Genomic DNA, 20,277 nt, shown 5'->3' on the forward strand with positions numbered 1-20,277 from the left:
CTCAGGAAACTGCTGATTTTGACTAAGAAATACAAACACCCTGTATGGCTGAATGTTGTCTCAGAGAATTATCTTTTTATTTCCTCTTTGCATTTTAGGGGTCCAAACACGAATTTACTTAAGACAACCAAAACAAATCCAAGTTTAATATATTGGCTCCATGGTGGTGTTTTCTTTGTTTTTTTTTTAACATCGTTATTAAAATGCAATCCACATCATAAAAGTTATCCCCTTGAAGTGTACAATTCAGTGGTGGTCCGTACATCCTTAGAGTTGTGCACCTATCACCACAGTCTTCAATTTAGAACATTTTTATCATCCCAAAAAACAACCCTGTTAGCAGTTAACCTCCATTCCTCGCTCTAATCTCTAGTTCTAAGAAATCACTGATCTCCTTTTTGTCTCTATAAATTTGCCTACTCTGGAAATTTCACATAAATGGAATCATATAGTAGGTATTTATGATTGGCTTCTTTCACTTAGCATGTTTGGAGTTTCATACAGGTTATAGCATGTATCAATGCTTCCTACCTTTTTATGGATGAGTAATATTTCATTGTATGGATATACCACATTCTGTCTCTCTTTCGTCAGTGATGGACATTTAGATTGTTGATTCCTTTTAATTATTGTGAATAATGCTGCTATGAACATTTGTGTACAAGTTGTTGTGTAGACACGTTTTTATTTCTTGGGTATATATCTACAAGTGGCAGTGCTGGATCACATGGTAACTATGTTTAACAATTTAAAGAACTGCCTGTCTGTTTTCCATAGTGGCTGCACCATTTTATATTCCCACCATCAGTGTATTAGGGTTCCAGTTTTTCCACATCCACATCAGCGCTTGTCTGCCTTTTTGATTATCGCTATTTTGGTAGGTGTGAAGTGATAGTGCATTGTGGTTTTGATTTTCATTTCCCTAAGAACTAATGATATTGAACATTTTTTATGTGCTGTTAGACAGCTGAGTCTTTGGATAAATGTTTCTTCAGTTCCTTTGCCCATTTTTAAATTGGTTTGTCTTTTTATTATTGATTTGCATTTGTCAATCAGCATTTGATTTATTATCAATAAACATTTTTTATATATTCTAGATATGTTACTTATAAGATATATGATTTGAAAAAAATTTTTCCCATTTTGTAGGTTGCTTCTTCACTTTTTCTTTTTCTTTTTCTTTAGATTTTATTTATTTATTTTTAGACAGAGGGGAAAGGAGGAAGAAAGAGGGAGAGAAACATCAATGTGTAGTTGCCTCTCGAGTACCCCCCTCCTGGGGACCTGGCCCAGAACCCAGGCTTGTGCTCTGACTGGGAATCAAACCAGCGACCCTTTGGTTTGCAGTCCGGCACTCAATCCACTGAGCCACACCAGCCAGAGTGTTAATTCACTCTTTTGATGGTAACATTTGTTCCACAAAAGTTTTTAATTTCTATATAGTCCAATTTATCTACTTTTTCTTTTGTTGCTTGTGCTTTTGTTGTTATATCTAAAAAACTATTGCCTAACTCAAGGTTATGGAGATTTACTCTTATGTTATTTTCTAAAAGTGTTACAGTTTAAACTTTTAAATTTAGGTCTGTAATCAATTTTGAATTAAAGTTTTATATGGTGTGAGATACAGGGATCCAACTTCATTCTTTTGCATGTAGCTACCCAGTTGTCCCAGCACCATTTGTTGAAAAGACAGTTCTTTCTCAATTGAACTGTGTTGGTACCCTTGTAGAAATTCAGTTGACCATAAATATAACAGTTTACTTCTGGGCTCTCAATTCTTTTTCATTGATCTAAATGTCTTTCCTTATGCACCATACACTGCCTTGATTACAGTAGCTTTATTAAGTTTTGGAACTGGAAAGTATGAATTCTTCAACTTTGTTCTTGGTACCTTGGATTTCCACATGAATTGTTCATCACTTGTCACTTTATGCAGATAGTCAGCTAAGATATGTTAAGGGTTTGTTGGAGTCTATCAGTTAATTTGGGGAGAGCCCCTTAGATTTTGTATTCTTAGTACTAAACTTAAGTTCTACCTATTTTATCCTTTCTTACAAAAGTAACTTTTCTTTATTTTTAGTTTTTATAATTAGATTTTACATGTACACATTAAAAGATAATTCTTATACTGTATTAGTGTTGAACTAACCATGAAGAAATATGAAGTAATTACTTTTTTGTATTGTTACAAATACAACATTGTGTATAGGCTAACTACTTCCACAGCACACTCTCTGTGCAGAGAAAATATGAAGAGGAAGGCCAGGAGAGCCCTTTTGGAGCTGTATTAAAAAAGAGAGCGAAATTCTATATCACAGAACAGTTTTTATAAGCGCTTAGAAATTTCATTTTGTTTTGTTGGTTTTTTCTGAGGAGATATATTTTGTAAGTATTAGCAAAACTTTATGTATGAGGAAAAATTAGATATGAATAATAACTCCATGGAATGTGGATGAGGATTCCAAAAATAAACATTTGACATTGTTATAATGCTTTGGATTCCATTGGTCCCTAGAATAAGACATAGACAGTTATCTGATAGCCTGTGTGGTTTTGTTCAGTAAGCAAATGACATAATCCAGTGGTACTCGACCTTTGCTGCTGTGCACTGGAGTCCCTAGAGCACTTGTGAAAATCCAGACGTCCCTTCCAGCACACCAGACCCATTAAATCAGGATTGCTGAGGCTAGGACTTGGCCATCAGAGTGTTTTAAGTTCCCTGGATGAATCTAATGTACAGGCACCACTGGAACCACTGTCGTAGCCGTCCAAAGATGCGCAACAGGTTGTGCTCAGGAAAACATAACCATCCTGAAATGGCAGTTTAAGGTATGCCGTCGGAGTTATTTGCACTGATAGTATCAGCCACTGTGAAAAGTACTATGGAATTACCAGGGGGTAATGATTTGAATTTGCCTTCGTGAACCAGTAATAAAGATTATTTAATAATGCCCAGAACTCTAAAATTTTGCACTGAGAAGATCATTTCTGCATACCACCATATAGATAGGCATTTGTTTGAGGGGAAAAGTCCACTGTTAAAAAGTTTAAGTTTGAGCCCTGACTCGTGTGGCTCAGTGGATTGGACATGGTTCTGCAAACCAAAAGGTCACTAGTTCGATTCCCAGACAAGGTTGCAGGCCAGGTCCCTGGTTAAGGGCATGTGAGAGGCAACTAGTGGAGGCTTCCTTCCCTCTCTTTCTCCCTCCCTTCCCTGGGAAAAAAAAAAAAGTTAATAAAAAAAAAAATAAATAAATAAAGTTAAGTTTGAAAGCCACCAATTTATTGGAAGAAGCATTGGGTTAAGAGTTTGGGAATCTGTGTTCTAGTGTTCACTCTGCTGTGTAACTTTGAACTTTAAATTATACTTTATAAAAGTAGTAGTGGAACTGGAGGTGATCACTAAATTATTTACTCAACAAGTTGGATTGCCTGCTGTGTGCTCAGGTGATAGTTGCACATCTCTTAAGAACATTGAAAAGCTCCCCCAAACAGAAGACACACAAAATACAGAATGTGGAAGTGTAGCTGTAGCGAAATGTTCGGGGAATTAAGGGAGCACAGAACTGTGCTTCATCGGGTTCAATATTAAGACAAATGTATTCATTCATAGGTCCCTTCTTCCCTACTAGCAGAACTCATCTCTGAAATACACTGAAAGCGGCAGATTACAGCTGGGGCTTGGTTGTGTGACCCAGACCTGGTTTGTAACACTAGGGGAGAAACCTACCTGACAGTTTTCTTTATAGAGTTGACAATTGAGAAAGTGCCTTCCCTTCCTTCCTTCATTCCTTTGTTCCCTTCCTTCCTTCCTTCCCTTTTCTTCCTTCCCTTCCTTCCTGACCTTGTTGCATGAGGACCTGAATGCAAGAGGTCCTTACTTAGTGTAACAAAGCTTACCTTGAGACTGATGGGCTAAGAACAAAGGCCTTATAGCCAAAAAGAAAAATGAACAGAGCCTGATCTTTAATGTCAGCATTGAGCTGCTGAACAGCCACATACCTGGGGACTTTTAAGTGAGATAAAAATACTCATGGTTTGAACCCTTGCTTCTTTAATAGTAGTCTGTGGATTAGCAGTATCAGCATCACCTGGGAGGTTGATTAGCACTACAGAATCTCAGCACTCATGTCAGACCTCCCTTAATAAGATCCCTAAGTGAATGAGATGCACATTAAAGCTTGAGGATCATCAGCTTAAATGCTTTTAATTGGGTATTCTGTTAAGTGTAGTTGAAAACATCCTAGAGGAAAGAAGGTGAAGGGATTAGTCAAAAAACATATATGCGTAACCCATAAACATAGGACAACTGTGTGGTGATGGCCAGAGAGAAGGGGGTGGGAGCTGGTTGGAGGTGGGCAAAGGGTGGAGGAATGGGGACATCTGTAATAGTCTCAACAGTAAAACTAAAGTTTTCGAACGTCCTTATTGTTAGGAATACATTGTGGATCGACCAAATGCCATTTTTTAAATAAGAAAATCCTTGATCAGAAAGACTTGATTCAGATGTAGAAAGTTGCAAAAGACTTGTTATTCTCACTTTAACAACCAAAACAAGCAGTTTACTCTGTGTAATCATGTTTGTTTAAAAAAAAAAACACACAAAAAACCTATCAGAACTTGAGAACACAAATCCAAATGATTCCAGAAAGTGACAAGCCCCCTTCATAAGAGGTATGAAGAGCTGAGGAATTTTGCAGAGACTATTTTTCTTCAAAGAACTAATTAGAAATGCTAAAAATAAAAAATACAATATCAGAAATTAAGATCCTTTAGATGGCTTTAACAAAAAATACCTGACCAGCCTTGGTCAGGTTCCTGGGAGCAGTTTGTATTGTTTGTATCGTGGAAGGATTCCTTATTTGCACTAACTGATAGTTACCTTGAACAAGAAGTACACAGCTCACCGCACTAATTATGAGCCCACAAACATTCCGTTTGATGGAGCACTGCGTCGATTCATCAGGCCACATATCCTCCCCCGTTTCCCTGGTAGGTTCCTGATAGAGAACAAAATAACTGGCGCTTCTGTTAATTCATACATAGGCCTTTCCATGTTGTTTAGTTAGAATTGTCACCTGTCTTGGGGGAGAAACTAGAGGCAACCTAGGTAACGGAGTCCCTCCCGTGTGTGAGTGCCTCTTGTTTGTTCAGCTTGTGCTGCACCTATATCATTATTCTTTACTATTCCCTTAATATTTTTAACCTCGCCTTGAACATGTAGTAATAAAATACCGACTTTCACATAACAAATTCTCTTGTTTTCTAGAATAACTAGTTTCTTAATCGGTAACCTTGTCAGTGTCCATCAGGCCTCAGGAACAGTGATGAAAGTGTCAGACTGCCACTCAGGGCATGCAGGAATTTCATTGCAATTAGAACCTGAATTTCTGGAATGCTTGCTTGTGCCATCCCCCAAGGGACTGGAACAATTTGTTGCTTAAGAAATAACGTGAAATTTCTTTTAATCTTTTTAAAGTTTTATAGATTTTTATGTTTACTCCTTTATTCATTATCTTTTGATTCAGTAAAGTAACTCAATCATAATTACTCCAAAAAGAGCCTATTTATATTTTCACAACTGGGAAAATTTCTTAGGTTTTTTCCCTCCAACTTCTATGGTATTACCCTGGAAACATAAATCCATGTTGAAGACGAAACTAACGTATTGTAGATGTTAATCTTCACTTTTTATTTTAGATTCAGTTGCACATACTTTTAATACTTTTTGGTAGAAGAGTAAAATGCTAATGAGCTTATAGCAGTAATAAATTAAGAAACCACTTTATTTTACAGGGAAAATATTTATCCCTAAACAGAAGCCTATACAGACTCTTACAGAAGAAAAAGTATCTCTTGATCCAGAATTAGAAGAAGCTTTGACAACTGCTTCTGATACAGAATTGTGTGACCTCGCAGGTATCTCCTAAAACAGATTGATTTGTGAATGAATGTGGAGGGGAGGGGAATACCAGACACACCTATATACATCTATACACATGATACAGACGCTTCCTTAGCCCAGCAAAATGCTGTTGAATCAGTGACCACATACTTGGCTTTATTTCTTATACTCTAAATCTGAAATAAAGAATTCATTTCTTTAAATTTTCTCAGTGGTGACATTTTTGTTAATGGAATTTATTGTATTGTTTTACATCTTTTCCCCATGTTGCCCATTTTGAAAGTCTTCATAAAAATCTTTCATTAGCTGGTGCTCAACTAGAAGCTGTCCCGTGTGAGCCCCGGAAAAGAGTCACCAGGGTCGACTGCTGTCCCATTTTATCAGAAAGAACCTGCTTTTCCAGTTACCAGGGTAACTGGAAAGCAGATGAGACTGTCAGCCCTGAGCTGTACTCATCACTTTCCCAACCTCTCTGAAGTGTGCATGGAACTCTCCAAGCCTCCCTGTTGTTTTTATCATTGCCAGTTCCTTATAAGGACCAGAATCTTCCCCCATCTGTTCCCACACACACCCATTTTCCGAGATAGAAAAACACGGCACATGGGAGATCTTAGTCCCAAGTAACCCTAAGAATAACACATTTGAAAGGATCCGTGAGGATTCTTTGGGAAGGACCCAGGAAAAGGACAATCAAGCTGTTTTGCCACAGCCAGAGCAGGTGTTATATCTGCGGGACAGTGAGGGTTGATGGATTTGTAAATTCATCAGAGTTGAATGGGCCAGGGGCACACTATAGCTTCTGCCTCGTTTTTGCAAAAGGGCATCAAAAACAAAAACCAAATTTATTTCTCCAAAGTGTCATTTGAGGGACATGCTCCTTTAATCTTAAATAGGAGAATTCAACTCTACTTTGAGTATTCTACTCTTAGCTAAAATATGATTGTAAATTATGACGAGAGTTAACAAATGTAAAAATACTGCAGGTTAAGTTGAAAATCTTCATTCTTTCAGATTATGTTGCTAGAAACCTTGTGAGGACAAACAGCAAAAATAGATCATTTTAAACTTTTTTCTTAGCCACCAGATGGAGCTACGTGTAGGTTTGCGTTTAGGGTTAGGCATGCTCCAGCTATGTGTCTCAATTCAGAAATGTGAGAAAAACAATAAGGGCATTGATGAAAACGGGATTGTAGGTGATTTTTAATCATGTTGTGTCCCCCTTTCTGGATGCAAAACTCTGTATTTAATTGAATTTTCCAGAGAATGTTAAAATCATTAATAGAAATTTTGGGTTATAAAAATAATTTGTCATGTTTAAAGCTGATGAAAATAAAAATAACTCTCTTTTTCTATCTCTCTAGCTATTCTTGGGATGCACAATTTGATAACAAATGCACAGTTCTGTAATATAGTGGGAAGTAGTAATGGTGTTGACCAAGAACATTTTTCAAGTAAGTATTTACAGTGCTTTGTAAATTCTAATCCTTTGTTAAACATATTTTGTTTTCTCCATGTATTAACTTCAGTGTATACATTACCAAATATTATGTGTATGTATTAGCAACCTAACAGTCCAGTTAGATGGTATTGATATAGAAAACCATTAAAAATAGAATATTAGATATTTTTACTTAATGAGCCAGCAATTGTAATACGAACCACTCTAACTTCACTAATAATACTGATGCTAAACAGTATGAGTGCTAGTCAAAGTTGACTTTTGGTTACATTGTTTTTTCAATGTTACTGATTTTCAGGAAATCTATAACAATGCTGACAGACTACATTATAAAATCAGATTAAGGAGAAACCACAGAACTATTCAACCCCTAAAACTTCTGGTCTGAGGCAAAATATTAAATAGCCCAAAGCAAAGCTTTTTAAAAAGTTTATGTGTAGGATGTTTTAAAATTACCAAAGTAATACATACTTTGTGTAGCACATTTAAAAAATACTTAAATGTATAAGGTAAGAAGTAAAAGTGTCTATTCATAGCCATCATGCCTTCTATTCCCTGCACCCCTAATTCTGTTAACAATTGGGTGTATGTCCTTTTAGACTTTGTACAGTGTTTGTATAAACTTACATATATCTGTGTGTGTAGTCTTTTTTGTTTGTTTGTTTACACAAATGGGATCATACTATAGATATTTCTTATAACTTAATTTTTAAAAAATAATACTGTGGGCTGATGTTCTGAATGCTGACTATGGGCCATGTTGTGTGCACAGCTCTTGAATAGGAAATTGTTCTTGTTTAATCCACAACAATCTACAAAATAGGTATTATTCTTACTATTCTTTATTTGCACATGAGGGAGCTGAGATTTTAGAATGATTGAAATAACTAACTTGAATGTCACGCAAAATCAGTGGTGAGGATTTTAACCCATGCTATACAGTAGCAATTGTCAACTGGTATGCCACAAGAATTTTTAAAATATACAATACCTGACTCATTAGTCAGGGGCGCTGACCTCTTAGACTGTCAAGTTAAAAAGTGACGAGAGCTAATACAACTATAGCTGTCCGGTGTGAATGAATCAAAATTATGCCTGTATTTTTTTGTAAGATCAGCAAAAATATATATTTTTTAGTGCACTGCAGAATTTTAGCAGTTAGTTTGTGTGTGCCGGGAGATAAAATAAGCTGAAAATCGCTGCTGTGTAGCATATCACTTAGCAACATGTCATGTTCCCTGGTTGGTACATGCAGAGCTACCTCACCAAACATCGGTATAACACTCCATTTTATGACTATTCTATGGTTTGGCCATTCCCCATATTTTTTAACTTTTTGTTGTAGAAATTTTCAAGCGTGCATAATAGAAGAGAGAATAATATATTCATCACCCAGTTTCAGCTCTTTCTAACATTATGCCAGCCTTTTATCATTTATTGCCTGCCTCTCTCCTCACGCTTTCTACTTTTCTTTTTTTCCTGGAATATTTTAATGCAAATCCTGTTCATTTGTATTACTTTACCCATAAGTATTTCCATATGTGTCTCTTACAAATAAAGACTTTCCTTTTAACATGCCATTAGCAGGCTTAAAAATTGGTAATTCTTTCTTATCATCTGATATCCAGTCTGTGTTCAGATTTCCCCTGTTCTCTCAAAAACTTCATTTCACAATTGGTTTGTTCAAATCTGGATCCAACTAAGGGTCACAGATTGCATTTGGTTGTCATTTGGTTTCAGTTTTTCTTAATTTCTTAATAGTTCCCCTCCTCAGCCTCTTTCCCTCTTTCTTCACACCATTTTTTTTTTAAGATTTTATTTACTTATTTTGAGAGAGAAGGGAAGGGAGAAAGAAAGAGAGGAAGAGAAACATCAATGTGTGGTTGTCTCTCACATGCCCTCTACTGAGGACCTGGCTCACAACCCAGGCATGTGCCCTGACCGGGAATTGAACCACGACCCCTTGGTTCACAGGCCGGCACTCAATCCACGTAGCCACACCTGCCAGGGCTCTTCACACCATTTTTAAGAAACTGGGTTATTAGGCTCTGACTAGTTTGGCTCAGTGGATTGAGTGTTAACTTGCAAGGCGAAAGGTCGCTGGTTCAATTTCCGGTCAGGGCGCACTCCTGAGTTTCAGGCTGGGTCCCCAGTAGGGGGCACATGACAGGCAACCATTTGATGTTCCCCTCCCTCGCTTTCTCCTTCCCTTTCCCTCTCTCTCAAAATAAAATAAAATCTTTTTTTAAAAAAAGGAAGAAATTGGGTTATTCTGTAGAATGTTCCACATTCTAGATTTGGCTGATTGCAACCGGGTGGTATCATTTTATATGTTGCTTTATTTCCTATGTTTCTGTAAACTGTTATTTATTTTCTAGAGGGTTGATCAGATTCAGGTGCAGCTGGCTGGTTTTTGTTTTTTTGGTGAGAATGCTTCCTAGGTGGTGATTAAATCACAGTAGGTAGCATATCAGGTCTGGTCATACCGCGTTGGGGGATGAGTTAAGGGTGGTCAGTGGGTTCACATTTCGGCAGCCTGATCCATCCATTTAAAGTTCCTTTCACAATGGTTTCGGCAATCCGTTGATTGGATCCATTATTTCATTAGGGAGCAGATCTCTTTAAATACATGCATTCTATGGAGTGGGGAAAGAAATCATTTGGCTTTTAGAAAATTTAGAATTGAGGAAGAATTTGTTCAACTTTCCATTCAGTGAGGAACCTCTTCTCCACCCCCTTGATCTGCCATGCTGAAGAAGACTGCCCTGTGGAGCTTAAGGGAGAGGGAGCCCACTCCATCCTTCTAGCAGAGCTGTTAGGAAGTTCTTTGTATTGAATCAAGTCCTGCCTCCTGGCATTCTACACCTCTTCTAGCCCAGCCTTTCAGAACAACCTGACATTTCTCTCTTCCACAAGATAAATCTGAAGACAACGAGTGTACTTTCCTTTAACATATACTTTCAGGCTAAATGTATTCAGATCTTTCTACTGTTCTCAGGAAAACACCTTTGTCTAAGTCGATCAGGCTGCTGCGTGTATGTGTGTGTTCAAAAAGAACATGGTGCTGTTAGAGGGAATTTACTGGGTGAGTAAGCAGTGTACCTTGTCTTAAGATGAGTTCTGCTCCTAAAAGCTGGAAGCTAGAGGAGGGCAGATGGGAATAACTAAGCCCGGCAGTGACCCTGTCAGTCTTTCCATGTCAGTTGTTCCTAATATTTTGTGGTCATTTGACTTGGAGAATCTCACGCTAGAGGTGTTCTCCCCAGAAAACTTGTCCATAAAAGTTTGCCTTTCCAGGTGCTCATAGCCCCCCACACACACATCAGAGCACACACACCTCATTAGAGGGTTCAGGACTTCCACGTCCCCTTCCAACTTTGCATAGTCGTGTCCTGGCCGTGTGTGGGGGCCTAGTATATGTGGTGAAGGATTGCGGGTAGGAGTGAAGGAAGAAGGAACTTTTGGAATTTCTGCCTCGGTAGCTCTTCTGTGTATTATTACCTCTCCGTCTCCCCATCCTTTATTCTACACTTCTTCCTAATAGAGTCCACCTCTTTCCCATGGTGTAGTCCTGCCCGTGAGAAGGAGAGGTATTCTGTACCTCTGTTACCTTACTCTTCTCATCAAGGCTGTGTTTCTTCAGGTCTGTGATTCTTACTGCCTTTACAGTAATTGTTAGTCAGATCTCAGAAACGGGTACGAAATGTTAAATAAAAATAAATGGGAGCATTGGCCTGTGTTATCAGATATGTTTTAGTGGTACAGATATCTTGTAATAGACCAAGAGGTAGTGAAAATGTTCAGTTTTGAAGGCTGATATATTTCAAATAAAATGTTGAATTATTTTTGCTGTATATTCCCTGAAGTTTTATTTGCACACTCTATGTGCCAACACACAAAGGATGTAGAAATTGTGGGAAGGAACTTTAAACTAGTCCGACTGGATATGTGTATGTGTGGTGTGTTAGCAAGTTGATGTATGCATCCACTGCAGATAGTGTCAGCCACTGAGACTCCTGCTCTTCTCATTGGTTACTACAGATGTGGTCAAAGGTGAAAAGATTCTTCCAGTATTTGATGAGCCACCAAATCCAACCAACGTTGAAGAGAGTTTAAAGAGAATTAAAGAAAATGATGTTCATCTTGTTGAAGTCAATTTGAATAATATAAAGGTAGGTGTGCTAAGCAAAGTTTTGAATTGCTGAGTCAGGTGGATCTAGGATGAGAGCGGGGCAGTCTTGATATAGTGTAAGTCTTTCTGTTACTACTTAAAGGTAAGGTTTTTGCTCCTAACACTGTGGTAACACAGATTCCTCCATGTTTCAAAAATTGAAGTAAAGTAGTGTTTCCCTGACTTGCCTTTGAAAAGACTCTCATATGGAAATAAACTCCACCAGCTGGTCAGTGTTACTCTCTGTGGCCTTCACAGTACTGCCTACTTTTAAAAGCATTTAGTGTTCTGGGTTTTCTTTTTTTAATCAGGTTCCCCGAGGTGTAATTTATATATAGTGAAATTCTCCCTTTTTGGTACCCAGTTCCGTGAGTTTTGGCAAACGCATACCTTTGCACAATCACTAGCACAGTCAGATGTGGAACATGTCACAGCCCTTTGTCCTCATTGTCTGCCTCCAGCTCCAGCCTCTATCACTGATCTGTTTTTCTCTCCGTCATTCTGCCTTCTCCAGAACGTCCTATAAAGGGAATCATGCAGTACAGAGCCTCTCGCGTCTGGCATCTTTCAGTCAGCATGATGCACGTGAGATTGATTCATGTTGTCGCCTGTATATCAGTAGTTTGTCCCTTTTGTTGCTGAATAGTGTTCTGTTGTCCGGATACGGTGTGACTTGTTTATCCATTCATCAGTTGATGGACATACAGGTTTCTTCCAGTTTGGGGTGATCATGAATAAAGCCACTGTACACATTCACACGCAGCCTTGCCCAAACATGTTTTCATTTATCTGGAGTATTAAATCCGGATTTATCTGAATTGGGGGGAGAGGGAACATTTGGAAATTTTAAGAGCCTAGGGAATAAGTCCTCCACACTCCTTTAGTGGGTGCACCCTCCTGTGGGTGGAGGAAAGAAAGCCTCTGGAAAAGTTAATGTCCCCATAGTTGGTCATTAATTTTATTAATTCTTTAAAAATTCTTTCTTCATCTCTGTAAATCAACAGGAATGATCTGAAAATAACCAGGCTACAGGGAATTGAAGTCTTGGGAGTACAGGGAAAAATTAGTGCCTTCTAGAACTCTGTCTTCCACGTTTCGAGTAGTATAGGGTCAATCTCTCTTAATACCTTGTAGCTGAAACTGAGGGACTAAGAACAGTATGTCTTCCGCCTCAGGAATCAAAATCATTAGAGTTGCGCTCCCACATCTTCCTTTTGGAAAGGTAGAAAATGGATCCACTTTGAATACTCAGGTGTTTCTTACAATATTAATAATCAAATGTAGACTAGTGAGAGCTTCATTAACATGAATACTAGAGAAATGGGGATAATATACTCAGCTCGAGGCCGACAGTTCATGCAGATGTACTGTGGTAGTGGAGTCGGGTAGATATGGAGGGAGCAGAGTTACTCGTTTTCATTTGTAGACCAACTTTTGTGTGTTTATATAATTCCTGAGAAGATTTTAATGAGAAAAGGTAAGTAACAAATATTTACTTGATTAATGGACCGAATGCCCTGAAAACTGAAATGTAATGTTTCCCATTATTGTCTTTCTAGAATATTCCAATTCCAACCCTAAAAGATTTTGCAAAGGCTTTGGAAACCAACACACATGTGAAATATTTCAGTCTTGCAGCCACGCGAAGCAATGACCCCGTTGCTATTGTAAGTAAGCTACTTTTTTTTTCTTTTTAATGTTTCAGTTACAGGCGACATTCAGTACTGGTTTCAGGTGCACCGCCTAGTGGTCAGACGTTTCTTTAACTTACACAGGTGCCCAGCTGGCACCGTACATAAGTGTTACAATGTTGTTGACTGTGTCCCCTGACTGTCTTGTAACTACCTATTTGTACTTCTTAATCCCTTCACCTTTTTCACCCAAACCCTTAACGCCCCTGTGCTCTGGCGACCGTCAGTCTGTCCTCGGGAAGTTAACTGCTGACGATGCTGAAATTACAACTACACACCCGGGTGTTACAGAGATGGCCAAGCTGGGGTTTTATGAGCGAGATTTACTCCCTTTTTTCAATTGATACTTAGCTCTCTGTTAAGCAGTACATGATTTACTGCTCTTTTATGTTTTTTCCTGTATTTCCTTTCTATAATTTATAATAACATAAATGGAGACATGCAGTATATGCTATTCTGCAGTTTAATTTTTCACTCAACAGTATGTCTTAGAGATATTCTCATGTCAGCACATAAAGTTCCGCACCAATTTCTCAACATCTACAGAAGATTCCATTTATGGATCTGTAATAAAGTTGGGTTTTGTCCATTGCTTTTTCTGTTTCTGTTGAGATGATCATACTGTTTCTGTCCTTCATTCTATTAATATGATATATTAGATTGATTGGTTGCTGTATGTTAAGTCCGCTTTGCATTCCTGAGGTAAATCCCTCTTGATCACAGTGTGTGTGACCTTCTTCTTCACTTGGCTCTAAGGACATCACTCACTTTTTAAAAAAGATTTTATTTACTTATTTTTAGAGAGAGAGGAAAGGAGGAAGAAAGAGAGGAGAGAAACATCAGTGTGCAGTTGCCTCTCATGCATCCCCAACGGGGACCTGGCCCACAGCCCAGGCATGTGCCCTGACTGGGAATTGAACTGGCGACCCTTTGGTTCACAGCCTGCACTCAGTCCACTGAGCCACACCAGCCAGGGCATATCACTCACTTTGATTCTCCTCCTGCCTCATCTGGATATCCCCTCTCTTGTCCTTATGCTGGTTCCCCCTCTTCTCCCCAGCCTCTAAACATCGGGACAGCTCAGGGCTTGGTTGCAAGCCCTCTTCTTTTCTTGGTCTGCATTCATTTTCTGGGAGATTTCATACTGTTTCATTGCTATGTATTATCTGTATGTGCTGATGACTACCATTGTTATCATCTCCAGTTCAAACCTCTCTTCTGAACTCCATACTCTCGTCCAACTACCTACTCAACAGCTTCATTTCGATGTCTAACTTCTAGACCAAACAGACCAAACTTCTAGTTTCCATCCCATCCTGCTTCTCTCACCCTCTTTCCTTTCTCACCAGATGGCAACTCCATTCTTTCATCTGCTCAAGACAAAAAGAAATGGAGTCACCCTTGATTTTTTTCTCTCATAACCTTAAATATATGTCCAACCCTGTCTTCGAAATATTTCTTGAATGCAGCACGTCTCACCATTGTCACAGCTACCATCCTGGTGTAAGCCACCACCTCTTCTCATCTGGATTATTGCAGGAGCCCCTGATTGAGCTGCCTGCTTCCGTCTTACCCACCCCAAAGCCAACTCTGCACAGCATCAAAAGTGACTCTTTTAAAGCTTAAATTTAAGTATCTCGTTCCTATATTCAGAACCTTCCAGAAGCTCCCTATCTCACTTCAAGTAAAAATCAAAGTCTTTTAATGGCCTTATAAGGCCTTGCATGAGCAGACCTCATCTCCCTTACTTGTTCTTCTTTCGTTCTGCTATAGCCATACAGCCTCCCTCTCTTCCTCAGAGCGGCCGTGCAGACTCCCAGCTCAGGGCCTTTACTCTTGTTCCTCCTGCATAGAACTCCCTCCCTACTGATATTCCAGTTTCACTTCATCACTTTGAGTCTTTGCTGAATGGTCACCTTTTAGGTGAGGCCTTTCCTCCACCCTGTGTAAAGTAGTAACTCCAGCCTACCCCCCGCACTCCCTATCTGCCCGCCTTTGCCTTTTTTTTCTTCCTCTATGGCCCTCTTTACCATCTGGCATTACATTTTGTTTACCATTATCTAGGCCCCCTGCTAGAATGCAAGGCCCATCAGGCATGTTTTATTTCTGAATCTACAGAATAGTACTTATCAAATAATAAGCCATAAGTGATACTTGAATAAATGGATGTACAGAAGGATGAATAAGGGATTTGCTCCAGGTCATATGCTGAGTTGTCACTGATGGAAAGCACAGGTGTGTAGATAATCTGTCCCAAGTTCTTTCTAGTATCCCTGCCCCCTCCCATTGCCTTTCTTTAAGTTGACTCTAAACTGAACTTACTCATGTTTCTGGAGTTTGACCTTGTGCTTGACCCCTCTAAGGGACTGTTTTATATAAACTCACTTATATTCTAACTTCTCCCTTTCTCCCTGCCTCCCTCTCTTCTTCCTCCTCCTCTCACAGATTTCTGTTGGTGGATTAATTACTGTGGTGGTTATGAAGCACCGAGTCAAATGCCTAGCACCACCGTATCCTGCGAGAAAGGAGTGGAAGCGGTGGAAGACATAGCGTTCCTCGAGGAACGAACATGTAGTTGGCCCCTTCTTCTCCGTAGTCTTCGTGCTCTTGCAGTTCTAGTGACCTGTGATCTTTTTCGGCCGTGTGCCGTAGGCAGTCCTTTTGGTCTCTGCCTTGGAAATTGTTCCATGATTTACCCTTATTTTGGCTTCACAGTAACCCAGCTGCACCAGCATCCAGATAAGAAAAGACGTCCCAAAGAGACGTTGAAGTTAGTCCTACACAGAAACTGACAGAGAGGATGAGAGACAGGAAAAAGAAACATAACAAAGGGTGTGAGTGAACATAAGGATGTAGACAGCAGAGGAAAATGTTACCAACAGAGGATTAATTACATGTGACAAAAAAATCTAAAGATCGTGACAGCACACGTACAAAGGGATACATGCGAGACCTGCGAGGCAGGCGTCAAGCTAAAGCAATCTAATGAGAAACATTAAGGCAGTTGTGTTAATTAGTATATTTGTTAATGGCATGTACAGTGTGTAATAGGTGCTGTCAAATTATAATCGCCAAATATTTTCTTTAATTTCTAGGCTTTTGCAGATATGCTGAGAGTGAACAAAAATTTGAAGAGCTTAAACGTGGAGTCCAACTTCATTACGGGAGCTGGGATTCTAGCACTCATTGATGCTCTAAGAGATAATGAGGCCCTGACAGAGCTCAAGATTGACAATCAGGTCAGTGTTCTGCGGCGGTAACGGTAACGGGGGGAGCTCAGCCCTCACTGCTGTATAGGGCTCAGGGGCTCGGGTATGTGGGAGGGGGGCTTCCAGGGAGCCGTTCGGCAAGGTGGTGGCATGAAAGGGGATGAGAGGACATTGGAGGCATCCAGAATATTAATTTCACGTTTTTGGTATATTCATGGAGTTGTGCAACCGTCACCACTGCCTAATTCCAGAACATGTTCTTCATTTCAAAAAGAAACTCCATACCCATCAGCAGTCACTCCCTATCCCTGCCTCCCACTAGCCCCTGGCAAGTGCTAATCTACTTTCTGTCCCTGTGCGTTTGCCTATTTTGGACAGTGGTCTTCGAGTCGGCCTCCTTTCCCTCAGCCAGATGCTCTGGAGGGTCACCCTTGCAGCACGTAGGAGTGCTTCCTCATTTTTATGGCTTACCAATACTCTGTTACATGTGGGTGGTGCCTGAGGTTGGAGTGTTAGGAATAAAGCTGCTGTGAACATTCATACTCAGGTTCTTATTATATGAACATGTGTTCTCACTCCTTGCGGGCATGTACCTAGGAGTGGCATTGCGAGGTTGTGTCGTAACTCTGTTTAACTTTTTGAGGAAGGACCAGGTGTTTTCCACAGCAGCCGCACCATTTTGTATTCCTACCAGCATGCCTGAGCGTCCCAGTTTTTCCACATTCTTGCCGACCCTTATTACTTTGTGTCTTTTTTATTATAGTAGTCCTGTGGATATGAAGGGTATCTCCTTGTGGTAATTCACAATTTTTTGATACCTGTATGATCTATAATGAACTTTAAAATTTTGTTTCTCTTGTGTACAATTAGTTGAAAGAATAGACCAATGGAATTAGCATGTACCTCAGTGTCTTAGACTTGACTTATTTTGAAAAGTATTTTGATCTAATTTATTAACACTATTCTTTATTTCTAACTATTCCAGAGGCAGCAGCTGGGGACGGCTGTAGAGTTGGAAATAGCCAAGATGCTCGAGGAAAATACAAATATCCTTAAATTCGGATATCAGTTTACTCAGCAGGGACCCCGAACCAGGGCAGCTAATGCTATAACGAAAAACAATGACTTAGGTAAGACATATGCAATATCAAATCCGATTTCTGAGTTATGCCATTAAGCTAATGTACTGGAGAAGCTTTTTTTACTTTTAAAACATATCTTAACAGAGAGATTACTTGGCCTTTATTTCTAAAATTTGTGTGGTCCTTTTTATACTGATTGAATCAGTTCCGTTTAAGTGAGGTTTTAGGTGATATTGGGTTGGTCGGTGGGTAAAATGTACTTCTGTGACAATCATATTTCACAGCTTTAAGTGAATGATTTTCTACAACAAACATCTGTACTTCCTATAACAAATATTTTCTCAGCTAAAATATTAGGTCACTCCTTGGAACTATTAAAATAAAACAAGTATTCAACATTACAGGAAAGTTTTTGCCCTTTTTATCAAACAAATGCAATTTTATATAATAGAGAATAATTATAGTTTTAATCCAAGTTTTTTGTGGGTTTTTTAAAAGATTATTTTTAGAGAGTGGGAAGAGGGGAGAAAATGAGTGAGAGAAACATTGATATGAGAGGGAAACATTGATGAGAAAGAGAAACATCAATAGTTTGCCTCTCATCCACGCCCTGTCCACGGGCCAAAGGTACAATCCAGGCTTGTGCTCTGACGGGGAATCAAAGTGGCGACCTTTTGCTTTGTAGGGATGACACCCAACCAACTGAGCCACGCTGGTCTGGGCTTAACTGAAGTCATACTCAGTGGTCTGTTAACGTTTGCTGGACTTACCCAGTCTCCCTAACTCTTCCCACTGCATGCATCTAGGTCAGTGGTCTTCCTCTCTTTCCTCGTTCCCATTGACCTAATGAGGCTGTGGCTTCTGCGTGAAATAAATTTTGCAGCCAAAGCTGGATTAAAAAATAGGGTGCTTATATTCTGTTTCTACATTTCCAAAAATTGACTCTTCTTTTAAGTTTGGTTAAGTTTGGTGGTCATTGAAATATTTTAAAAGTTGCATTTAGACAAGAATGTAAACCTTCTAAAGGGAGTAACATTTCAAAGTAAGCCTGTTCTTTTAAGTTTCAGCCATATTTGAATTTATATTCTTTAAGGGTTTAGAGTAGAAAAAATACACCTTCATTCCTTTAATCCAGACCAGTGTGAAAAGTACTAGTTCAAACCCTTTCTATTCTTTGATAAGTATAGTTCCCCATGAAATAGTTTCACCTCTTGCTCTTTAAAAGAGAAGATTGGCAGGTTTTGGTGTATTTTTTATTGTAAATGTAGTTCACAAAGTCACGCTAATTGTTTTAGTATTGGTTCACTAGTTGGTTTCTATATTGTCCTTCAGGTATTTAATTTTGCTTTTTAGAGTAATGTTTCTCAAGTCTGACTGAACTTTATAAATACTTGGAAGACTTCAAGAACATATAGATTATGGCTCTAAAAAGTTTTTACCTAATAATTTAGTTATAATTTATTGTAGTTATCTATTTTCAAAGAGTCCAAGCTTTTGGAGGGCAAGGGTATGTCTGTTGGTTGAATCCACAACTGTCTTAAAACCATGCCTGACAATATAGGTACTTAATAAAGATTTATTAGGTGAGTAAGGAAAGTGATAGAATTTGAACCCTGCTCAAAGTTACAATTGGCACCTAGCGATAAGCCAAAAGTGTCCTCTGAAACTATCTTGGCTCTCCATCCATCCGGGGCCCCACAAACTTGTAGCCCCAGCCGTCTCTGTGCCGCCCCCAGCAGGCAGGCGATCCCAGCAGTTATCGCAGGAGAGCTGCCTGGAGAGCTGCGTCTGACCACGGGGACGCCAGCTTTTGCAGGGCCTCAGCAGCCCTGCTCTTCAGAGGAGCCCTTAGGGCAGCACTTTGCTCAGATTTCTGTAAGAAGAGAAGTGGGGGGGTTCATTTTTGACAGATGGAAGATGAGGAAACAGGAACTATTTCCTAGGCTGCTTTAGGTTGATACTGGGCAGTTGAGTTGCTGTCCTGGGCCCGTGTGATAGAGGCCACTGAAGAAGTTGTGGTCTGACACGAAGCAGAACTGAGAGAAAGCAAACAGCTTTGTGCTGAGGCGCTCTAGACCCCTCCCAATCTGATTCATTCTTATCTAAAGTAGATTCTCAGATGGGAAGTGAGAATAAGGACATTCCTGGAGTGCGGATTTGCATGAATAAAAGCTCAGATTTGTGAGCAGGCAGGCCACTGACCGTATTTTGCCGTGTATAATGCACATCCATATTTTTTCCCTCAAAAATGTGGGCAAAAAGTGCACGTTATGTGTGCAAAACACGGTGCATGCTGAGCACAGCCTGAAAATTTGTGAGCTGTCATAGCAGGATGCTGCCTCCAGAGTAAACTCCAATGAGTACTTGTTGCTTGAAGCGAACATAAAAAAAGCCGCGTCAGCAGATTAAGAGGGCTGCTGGGGGAAGGCATTAAGATAGCATGGCAAAGAACTTAGATTTCTTTGGGATTTGTGAGCCATCATAGACAACTGAATGCAAGATTTCAGCGGTAGTTCCAGTGCTCTCCCTCCCAGGAGCACGCCCAAGCCTCCCCCCACCACATCCCCTACCCCCGCATTACCTTTTGCCTCTGCACCTTGTTTCCTGAGCCCTTTTCTTCTCCCGCTCACTTCTTCTACCTCTGTGACTTTCTAAATAAACTTTGTCTTATCTGAAGGGAAAAAAGGATAGTTCCAAAAAAGTTTGTATTACATTCTAGTGATAGGGACTTACTCCCAATTGACTGATCACGCAATACTG

The 20,277-nt window shown here is 39.6% G+C and overlaps 1 protein-coding gene across 1 annotated transcript in view; it reads left to right on the plus strand.

Moving 5' to 3' along the window:
• The window catches only part of TMOD3 (tropomodulin 3), a 64,975-nt gene that overhangs the window by 39,134 nt on the left and 5,564 nt on the right, over positions 1–20,277 (plus strand). The window contains exons 4-9 of the mRNA XM_024567721.4: positions 5,797–5,919; positions 7,267–7,356; positions 11,406–11,536; positions 13,095–13,202; positions 16,322–16,465; positions 17,421–17,565. Coding sequence (XP_024423489.1) covers positions 5,797–5,919; positions 7,267–7,356; positions 11,406–11,536; positions 13,095–13,202; positions 16,322–16,465; positions 17,421–17,565 — 741 coding nt within the window. The remainder of the gene's footprint in view (positions 1–5,796; positions 5,920–7,266; positions 7,357–11,405; positions 11,537–13,094; positions 13,203–16,321; positions 16,466–17,420; positions 17,566–20,277) is intronic.

Source organism: Desmodus rotundus, chromosome 7 (assembly GCF_022682495.2).
Source record: "Desmodus rotundus isolate HL8 chromosome 7, HLdesRot8A.1, whole genome shotgun sequence".
Taxonomy (NCBI): Eukaryota; Metazoa; Chordata; class Mammalia; order Chiroptera; family Phyllostomidae; genus Desmodus; species Desmodus rotundus.